Consider the following 11,293-nt stretch of genomic DNA (forward strand, 5'->3'; position numbering starts at 1 on the left):
AATTTGTAGGCGACATACTTATGGGATTCTATGAGATAATAATAAAAAAATGAGAGAAATATCGTATATTTCTGTTTCCTAAGATAATTAAAAATTATTTGGAGTAATTTAAATTTCTAAATTATTTTCAGTTGAATTGAATAAGAAAACAAAATCATCTATTTCTTCGTTTAAAAAAATAATTAAATTATCAGTTGACAACTCATTTTAACCCACTGAGAGTTATACAGTGTAGACTCTGGTTATAAAGTTACATCGGACGCTCTTACTCTCACGTCAATTTCATTTTTTCCTGTAAGTAAGAGTATAGTAAGAAATATAACTTTATAACCAGAGTCTACTGTATATTATTTTTCAATTTCGGTAAAGAAGAAATCTTTAATTATTTTCCAACATGTGATAGGACTCGAACTGACGACCCTTCGATTGAAGCTCTGAAAACAGTTCAAAGTCAAGTGCTTTAGCGCGCTCGGCCACCACATGCATTTGGAAATCGAAATTTATTCTTTTACTTAAAGCTATCCAGTACTATATATGGCCAAGACTAAGCTAAAAAAAAAATTATTTATATTTATTATTGAAATTTTGATAATATGATGTTCTCTTTATTTTTTTTAATAGTTTTAAATTCATCTGATGCATTTTTTTTAAGAAAGTTACTCAATTGTTTTTTTTTCTTTTTTCATAATCTTGAAAAATGTCAGTTTCAAACTTTATTAAATTGATTAAATTACAAGAAAAAACAGATAAAATTCGACTCGAATATTCCTAAAATGTTTTCCGATAAAAAAAAACACATGGTTGTTTTTAGTATTTAAAAAAAATATAGCGTAAAAATTTATTTGTTTACAATAAATTGTTTGTTTAATAAAGTAATGAAAAATTATTAAAAAATTATTTTTTTATAAAACAAGAGAACACGATAAATTATGATTTAAAAAATAGTTCATTAATATTAATACTAAGCAACAACAAAAAATTGTTAATTAGCAAATGCGCTTTTTAGCAATAAAAAAATTTTTTTAAAGGACGATTTTTTTCTTAAAAATCATTATTTTCATCAAGCATCTTATTCCCAAAAAAAAAATTTTTTTTCATCTTATTAACAATGCATTTGTTTATAATAATTATTTGAACGATGTCAGTAAAATTTTTTTTTTAAATTATTGTTAAGTAGCTTTTAGCAATAAAAAAACAAAATAATCAAGAAAATAAAATTCCTTGATTGCTTTATTTACATTTTTAATTTTTCAATTCCTTAGATCGTAAATAAAAAAGCGAAAAATCGAAATTTTTTAATTTTTCCAACGGCGATTTTTTCTAAACCCTTTCAAGAACAGCTCTACGAAGTGAACAAAATCCTGGATTCTTAGTTTAGAAATAATCAGGGTTTTTATATAAAATTTGAACGAGTAAAAATTAACTAAATAACAAAAGCATAATTAATTGAAAAATTTATGTAAAATTTTTTTTCAGTGGATTATTATTAATCCATGTGTTTAGAAAGAACCGAATTTTTTTTATTTCTTAATATTTATATTTAATCGGTTAAAATAATTTTTTTCGATTATGCTATTGATTCTATTAACGCGCGTGCATGCGCTGCTACCTGTTTTTAGTCCCATTTTCACCGCTAAATTAAAATTATAAATATTGTTGGTACAGTTCGGGAAGACAGAGCTTTTTTTGGAAATTTCCTGCTCTTTGAGGATCTTTTTACAGATTTTGGATATCGTAAATAGTTGTTGAACTATTTGTAAAAAACCAAACCACTTTTTTTTTTTTTTTATTAAATTGTTAATGACTTACAATTTTTGCCAGGCCCAAATTTCCACTTTAATTTTTTTTTATAGATACTATTTCGAATCAAATCAGACCTCAATCATAATTTTCGGTGGTCTTGGACAGATTTTCGTCAAAAAGGCACTTGTTGACTAGAATAATATGTTTATATGCCTAAATACCGTAACTTACATGAGACAACAAGTCATTGAACATACAAACGGGAATATGATGAATTTTATTATATTCTCATAAAATTCAATTATTAATGACAGAATCATTTTCTCATGCGTTCTTATTAAAACAGAAATTTTGTAAATTTTATTGTTTTCTTTTAGAATCCAATTGTGACTGATAAAAATATTTTCGGATACGTTCTCATCCAAACGGGAAGTTTATAAATTTTATTATATTCTGATAGGATCTAATTATTAGTGACAGGATCATTTCCTCATACATTCTCATTGAAATAAAAATTTTGCTAATTTTATTAATTTCTCATAGATTTCAGTTGTAAGTGACAAGATCATTTCCTTATACATTCTCATCCAAATAGAAATTTTGTCAATTATATTATTTTCTCATAGAATCCCATCATTACTGACGGAATGATTTCCTCATACGTTCTCATTGAAACAAAAATTTTGCTAGTTTTATTATTTTCTCATAGATTCCAGTTGTAAGTGACGAGATCATTTCCTTATACATTCTCATCCAAATAGAAATTTTGTTAATTCCATTATTTTCTCATAGAATCCCATCATTACTGACGGAATGATTTCTTCATACGTTCTCATTGAAACAAAAATTTTGCTAATTTTATTATTTTCTCATAGATTTCATTTGTTCGTGACTAAATCATTTCCTCATACATTCTCAACTGAATAGAAATTTTGTAAATTTTATTATTTTCTTCTAGATCCCTATAAATCCCGTGAATGTTTTATCCCATCCAACCTTATAAAAACTCATTTTTTATAAACATTTGTATTTTTCGATAGATTATTATAAAGAATCCCTTATCAGAATCTATGAGAAAATAATTTTTTTAAATACCTCCTATACAATCTCATAAAATTCAGTAAGTTCTATGAAAAGAGGACTCCCGTTTCCCATAGAACTCATTGATTCTCATAAAATTCCTATGAGAATTTATAAGAAGCTATCGGATCTTATGAGATTTTTTAAGCAGAGAAACTTGCTCGATAATCCTACATCATCTCTGACTGTTGTTTTAATTCGATGATATTTAGCGCTGCAATTCTATTTTTTTTTTTTTTATTTTAGAAGATTTTGAATCATTTTCAATACTCTTGCATAGCAAGGAGAATTCAGTTCCTTTTCCGCAATATGTTTTCTCATCCAGTCGGTTAATTTCTAGAAAAAATTAATTGTTCGGTAAATTTCATTTCAATCGCTCAACTTATTAATAAACTTTTTTTTTTGTTTGCATTGTTATCATCTCAACTAAACTTCTCACCTCATAATATGAATTAAGAAATTATTTTCCCATCTTTTCATTTAAAATAAATTTTTTTATTTGTCTTCATCTCAGTGACCCGGTATTTATTTACAAGTTCAAACTTGTTGGTGCAGATTCGGCGTTACACATTATTTACCTCAACTAAAAATAATATTTTTTTATTATTGTATTTATGACTATAATTTATGCCATCAATTTATTGGTTCCATTATAATTGAGTTTAATTATTATTCAGGCATTGTTTATTGCATTATAACTTTTTTTAATTTTTATTTACCTGTACATAACCTTAGTAAATGTTTACGTGTCTATGAACATTTTTTTCTTTTTCGCTATATATTCATAAAGTCACGCACTTGACTCGCTTTAGTTTTACAAATTTTAAATTTTGTTTCAATTTTGTGTGAATGATTCCTAATATTTATCAGTAGTGAGACAGGGAGGGTTCATCCCTCGATAACGCAGGACCCTTCCTTACCGGCCGTCACCGATACCACTTGTCGGTAATGTATCATATCCCCGACCGGTAAATCGTACATATCCTAGAGAAATAAGGGTATATTCGATCGGTAAAGTAGGAATTATCTTTACCGACTATCGCTGATACCGACACTTGGTGAAATTTTATCGACCAGCGGCCAATTCTCATGGATTTGACGAAAAAATACTGTCACACTATCATCAGAGCTGGTATCTTACCGTATACCAGCTTTGATGATAGCATGACATGCATTTATGTATGATCTTTCGAAAGCTTTATATATTCAAACGTGATGTTGTGCGGGCACTTACGAAAAGCCCCGAAGTCCCTGCCATCTCGCGGTTTAGTTCTTCTCCCACCTCTATCTTTTAGCGGGTAATATCATCAAACTCGTTTTTATGATGCAGAGTGGGGGAAATGAAGCTGCGCAAATGCTTCGATGACCTCTGCGTCGTTTACCGTTATCAAGTGGGGGAATATAAACCTGCGTATTTTTACCCGATTACATCATCTTTTTGCGTCATAGGACAAGTCCAAACTCGTTTTTCGGTAACCTAGTGGGGGAATAAAGAGTTGAGTGGGCGACTCCTGCAGCCATATGCATCAGTCTGCTCAAGTATTTTTAAGTAGAAACAATTGCTCTGCTATTTAAAACCTATAAAAAAGTGACTATCGAATAGATCGTTAAAATCTAAGGTATTATAAAAAAAAACATATCTTCTCAATTAAACTAGCGTACATCTTTCTCATTTGCAACTATATACCTGAACCACATCTTCACAGACCCCATGTATGCACTGAACGTTGTGAACATTCAGCACAAATCGAGTTCGAGGAAGTGAGCGAAGAAGAAGACAATTACATTCATAAATTACTTACTAAAGAAAAAGAAATTGACTTACAAATCTTATATTGGAAGAACTTATTACTATCTTTTAAAGATCGTAAAGACTACGAACAAGCATGTCACAGAATCACATACGTTATAACTCATTTAATGTTCAAAACTAACTCATCAAAATATAAAGTGTAGACACCTCAAATGGATCAACTGAGTGAAAAAGAATTAGACTATCTAATAAACCATCCGCCAAACGCTGTATTTAAAGCCGATTTATTAACACGTTACTTTGAAGAACCCATTCAAGACTACATTAAAAGGTTTGTACGTGATATTCATCTTCGACAAACTAATTTGAATATCATTCAAACTAGACGTGATAAAAACGTGTGTCCATACTGCTGTGCATTTAAAGACTCTGTAAAAAAAACTGCATCAAGTGATTGAAAGTATCGAAAAACTAGAAGAACGTATCAACAAGAAATAAAAGACAATGGAATTCTTCATAGATTTCGCAGGGTTTGTTATGCCCGATGACACCCTAGTAGTGAAAGAATTGTGTGTGGTTGACATATATGAAAATTCCTAAAAATATAAGTGTGAACATTTTATCTTTCAACCACCATTGTAGTATGATGGAGCAATTATGCAAGAAACTTTAGATGAGAGTGGGTGCGGCCATGGTATCCAATGGGACTCAGGTGAACACCATACGACAAACTTCAAGAAATTATTAAAGATATAGTGAGCAAATCAAGTTATATTTATGTTGATGGAAAGCAAAAAGACAAATGGTTGACGATCATGACCGATTACTCCGCACAAATTATCGACATCCAACTAATGAGACATTATTCATTTGAAAATGTGGATCGCTATAATAAGGAAAAATGTCCGCTGAGGCTATATCATCGTCGGAGAACACATGCATGTGCTTTTCAAAATATTCAACAATTAAAGCGTTGGTTTCTGGAATTCTGGGGTGACAATCCATCATCCGAGAAATCTGCGCAAATATATTATCAACTGTCTGATTTGAAAAAAATGCATAAACGTGATATCGCTTGGCTTGATTATCACTTTCTTCTACGTTTTGCGAGGACCCAAATACGTCATGTCTACGATTCACTTCCGGTGGAATTACAGAATAATAATAAAATAAGAGATTACTCATTTTGTATGGACCACTACCCAGCTACTGGTGGCGATTGGGATATCTGTGGAATATGGCTTTATCCATACCGAAAAGATTGCCCAAAGTGTATAAATAATAGTTATCCTATAAAAATAATAGTTCATAAAACAAGTTAAAAATATATATACAATTCAATTAAAATTATGTTATTTGAATGTATCAGGTTAAGATTACAAATAAAACGAATTGATTTATCGATTAAAAATGTTTATTTATTTATTAAGTTTATTTTTTTAATCAATACAGGTTCTATAATATATCTTGATCTCTCTATCCTAAGTTTAAACCTTTCTCGATCTCGAGCCATTTGCTCCCATTCACCTTGTCTAGCAGTTTTGTATGCATAACTCCATGTATACATATAATGTACAGTTGGTGTCAGGTCAAATTGCACAACCATGTTTCAAATCAATTTTCGTACAGTGCTGCTGATAGGGTTATACTCAACGATACGATCGTGGATTATTAAACAATAAGCTGTTGTGTTTTGTGGAAATTGATTTGTGGATTCAAACTCCAATCGAATGCCTACTGGTCCAGATTTAATTGCCCCATTCTGCTTAGAACAGTCTATAACACAGAGCGTAGCTTCTTGCAAAAATTTCTGCTTTGTTAACAGTGGCTCAGCCTCTTTATTATAGTATGAAGATTGGAAATCAGTGTACATACTGTACAATAAAGCATACTGATTGTCGTTTATGTCCAAATTCAGATCTCCGTACGGATAACTCTGTGAGTACAGGAATAACTTTACGTTGCGGAGCGTACAATGATCGAATCGACTCGCATTCTTCCTTGCGTCGTTTTTTTTTGCTGTTTGAAATCCGAGGATGACGTAACGTGGCTTCTCCAGTTGTGTTGATGTTTTGACAGCCCAAATATGTCTTGATGTTGCTGGTAACAGCGGATACTCATACAATTCCCAGGTTCGAAAACTAATTGAGATAGCCGGATCACTTGTAATATAATTTAATGCTTGAATTTTTGCCTTGCCTGATAGGGTGACGTACGGTACAATCCACTCGATTTTTTGCAAAGTTAATTTTACTTCCTCAGCACCTGCTGCTTGTTGTATGTAAGCATTAATATCACTGTTTGAAATTGTAAGAATTATCTCTAGCTGAACATTTATAAGGACTTTCAGATAATCTTCAGCAAAACCACTTAAAATATTCAACGGAATCAATAAATCAAAGCTTCCTGCAGCGTTTGTTAATTTAACATCATCTTCCATCACCCAGCCAGCATTCTCCAAAGCACTCAACTGATTTGGACTGAATGATACATAACCTTTCATCAGACTTGTTATACCAACGTTACTACTTCGATCAACTTCAACACCATTCATAAGTAAGCGAAATTCTTTAATCATGTGGCCAATCCCCATATCAACCAAGTTGGTTGTGGCAGCGACAGCAGTATTATCACTCTTGGTAAACTTTCCGAGAATATGGAGTGCACTTTTGCTAGGAAGTATGCACAAATTTTGATTTTGGATTGTGATACGAACTTCATCATTGTTGTTCAAAGTTGACGATGCATACGGTTGATGAGCATGCAGTTCATAGTGAGCAATTGACTTATCGAATATAATTGGTCGTTGAATATCTAATTTATTAGCCATTATTTTTTATATCCTCGGTCACCTACTGCACCGTATTTGTTGCCTTTCTCGTAACCGCCGTACGCTGTACTACCTTTTATGCTTGGTGTCGAATATTTATCTTTGCTATTTTTAAAATCTGTGCCGTATTTACTTTGCTGGCTCTCTAAATACTTTCTTAAGTTCTTTGAAGCTTCGTTATTGGACATTATACTCAACAGCTTACCACCGAAGTCTTTTGACACGGGATTATGAAGCAGAAATTGAATTTTATTTTATTGATCTTCCACGTAAACGTAGCCCGAGACTTTTCAGGAAGAGCTCGTTCTGATGTGTTAACGCCTTGTGAGGTATTCTTCGACTGATTGTGCTTGTCCATGTTGATATCTTTTTATAGCCTGCGCCACTCTTTGTATCATATACAATACCCATTTTATATTGTTTTCACATGTAATCTTATGGTTATAGTTTCACCCCTAAAATTTAATAATTTTCCAACCCGATCCCCTATACGTAGTCTTATATTATATATAGCATCTGCGGTGATTGGAAGGTAAATGACGTGTGATGGCAACTCAACGATCTCATATCCTGGTGGTACGCTCGGAAAAAACTCATGAATTGTGTGAACTTTGTGTTCATTTATGTAAGCACCTGTGGTAATATTACACTCAACCCTTAAAGCATTTAGTTTTAGTATAGCCACTGGTAATTCCGATGAGTGAGTTTTGTTTGGTTGAAGCCGACGATACTTGAAACCTAACAGCCGACCAATAGAATCGTTAGGTACAAAATTTATAACCTGATCACATTTAATTTCACTTCTTAGTTCATTATTATTTGCTTTTATACTGTTGCTCAGTCTCGGCAATGACTTTTGTATGTATTTCTCAATATCTCTAATTTCATAACTACCGGTAGGTATTTTAATTACTTTTTCTTTAACAGGAACGATTCTTTTGGGAATCTCTTTTACGGGTTGCACATCAATCTTCGGAACCAATGAAACATCATCATTTCTTGTCACTATAGTCGCATCTCGTTTTTTCCTCTTGCCACCAGGTTTATCGATATTTCCAACGTTGTTATCCTCAATTTCATTCATATCTTCTTGTTTTTCATTGTCCAGAGGATAAGTTACATAGAACTTATTAGAGCCAATGTCTATATTGGGTATAGAAATAAATGTCAGCAATTCTACAAGACCCAAGACATAATTTTTTTCCTCTAACAACTCGATTGGTGGGAAATAATTCGCCTCTAATACGGAACACGATCCTGTCAGCGTTAACGTAAAAGACTCAGCCATGACCAATGTCCTGAGTAACTAGTCATGTCAATTTAAAGTTGTCCGGAAAGAAATTTTAGACACAAATGCCCACATATAATTGTGTCAAAGTCTTGATATCTTTTATGATTATATTTCACGCTACCAACATCGAGATATTTTATAAGGTCTTCCGGTGGTTGTAAATCACCAAAACTATCGAACTAAATTACATTATCACGACTTTTTTTGTACGCAACCCAATGAGTACCAGGTCCAAATCTGTCGTCAAGATTGACAATAGCTGATTCGAATTCTTTAGGTCCAGTTTTTGGCAAATCGTTTCTCATGAAAACACCGCGGAAATCGGGTATCCTCAAAACCTTAGCGTATTTCATCAAGTCTATGTTTGTAAGTGCTCGATGTGGTAGCTCTACTTGTTTTTTGACTTACATCCTCTACCAACCGTTGGATATGGCCACAAATTTAGCCCCATACCACGTCTGTACGGCTTTAAGTATAAGCCTTCACCTACAGCTATCTCTTCCATTTTTGAATTATGTCTCTTGCTCTCCTCTAACTGTCTTTTGGCTGAACTAGCATCGTTGACAGCCTTCGCAACCGCCGCAGCACCACCAGCGAGAGCACCGGTTGCTGAAAGACCTGCAAATAGGGGTATCAAGAATGGAAGTACACCACCGATTTTAGATGGAACTGGTAGAACACGTGGCTGTCGAACTTTTTTCTTCCCACCAGATTTTTTTACCTCTTGTCAAGCCCCTTTGAGTGCTGATTTAATTGGAAAACCACCTGCTTGCATGGCTTGCTTAGCAGCCGTTACAATTTTTCTCAACGCCACCTTGGGTTGTCTGCTGGTACTTTTCTTCTTACCACTCTTTCTCCTTTTCTTACCCACCATTCTTTTCTTCTTACCGCTCATTCCCTTCTTCTTCTTACCACCCATGCTCTTTTTCTTCTTCATTCCCATTCCGAAGCGTTTTTTTACCTTCATGATTTTGTTTACACTCCAAGCAGCAGCTTTTTTTCCAATAGAAGCGTCTTTCGCTTGAAAACGTTCCCACGCTTTGTCAGCTAATATTTTATCAGCCTCGTGACGTGCTGCCAAATTTTCCCGATTTTTCGAGTAAGCAATGTCGTGATTCTTACACGCTGCATCCAAAGGATTGATGCCAGGATCACCACGAGCCAGTCTCTTTTTTAACTTTGTTCCTGGGCCACAATACTGATAGCCAGGTATATGAAGTTCAAAAGGTAGCTTGTTAATGATACTGTTGACAATACCTTTACCACTTATACGTCCGCACTCCATCACAGTGACATAATGACTGATAATAAATCATTATAAATGATCTTACTTATAGTCATAGAAAAGAGTTGTCACTCTAACAGTGAACCGTTAACATGGAGTTTAAAAAACACAATGCTAAATTACCTTAATAAACTTCGATCAAATAGTTCAAGGTACAGGAGTAAAAAGGATCGAAAGACATGGTGCTCTACTACCAAACAATGTGCGGGCAGTGTTTTGTGGCCCATCAAATTGTGGTAAAACAAATGCCTTATTATCACTTATTATACATCCCAATGGTTTAAGATTCAACAACATTTACCTGTACTCAAAATCTCTCAATCAGCCGAAATACAAGTTCTTAGAGGCATTGCTTAAGCCCAAAGAGGGTGTAGGATTTTTTCCATTCAATGAGCATGAGGACGTGATTAAACCTGAGGGCGCAAAACCCAATTCACTGATGATATTTGATGATGTCGCTTGTGAAAAACAGGATCACATTAGAGCTTACTTGTGTATGGGTCGACACAAAGACGTAGACAGTTTTTATTTGTGTCAAACACATACACGGATTCCGAAGCATTTAATATGTGATAATGTAAATTTTTTAGTTCTGTTCCGTCAAGATGAAATGAATTTAAAACATGTATATGACGATCATATGAATACCGACATGTCATACAATGCATTCAAAGAACTATGCTCTGCATGTTGGAATGATGATAAATATGGTTTAGTGGTAATTGATGAAGATAGTGAGCTCAACGATGGACGATACAGGAAAGGATTTGACTGCTTTATTAGCATAAATTAAAGTGTAACTATTAATATGAATCATATATCTAGTGAACTCTAATACATCAACAAGAAGCCTGAAGAGATTTCAAAACAAAAAGGATGTGCTGCGTCAGATATCTGAAGCAAGTGACGCAATAAGACGAAAGCATAAAATGCTGAAGTTAGGAAAAGATAGCGCTGAAAAAGCTATGGGTGAAATGTTCAAACCCATAGTTACACCGTTGCAGAATCTAGTTGAATCGTCGAAACAAATAATTAAACAAGAAGTCAAGAATGAAATTAAAGAAGAAGAGGTTACACAAAAGGACAATTCAACACTCAACAACAACAAAACAGATTTTGATGATACAAGTCATTATGATAGTTTTATTTCTGATGACGATGGGAGTAGTAGAACTCTTAATGAGAGCCAAATAAATCCTTCTGCTTCAAGTACTCCCGCTAAACCGAGCAGTTTAGTGAAATCCTATTTAGCCAAAGTGTATAGAAAAAGTGAAGAAATAGATTTGAGATATGGCGTCCGTCGGCGGTGTA

The 11,293-nt window shown here is 33.3% G+C and overlaps 1 protein-coding gene across 1 annotated transcript; it reads right to left on the reverse strand.

Annotated features, from left to right (window-relative positions):
* Window positions 1-6,185: 6,185 nt before the first annotated feature.
* LOC128668036 (uncharacterized) lies at window positions 6,186-7,406 on the reverse strand. The gene has a single exon (XM_053740187.1). It carries the CDS (start codon window positions 7,404-7,406, stop codon window positions 6,186-6,188), a length of 1,221 nt encoding a protein of 406 aa, XP_053596162.1.
* Between the last annotated feature and the right edge of the window lie 3,887 nt (window positions 7,407-11,293).

This window comes from Microplitis demolitor, chromosome 6, assembly GCF_026212275.2.
Source record: "Microplitis demolitor isolate Queensland-Clemson2020A chromosome 6, iyMicDemo2.1a, whole genome shotgun sequence".
NCBI classification, from domain to species: domain Eukaryota; kingdom Metazoa; phylum Arthropoda; class Insecta; order Hymenoptera; family Braconidae; genus Microplitis; species Microplitis demolitor.

Coding starts and splice junctions, on each gene's coding strand:
- LOC128668036 (XM_053740187.1), bottom strand. CDS start 7,406: ATGGCTAATAAATTAGATATTCAACGACCAATTATATTCGATAAGTCA.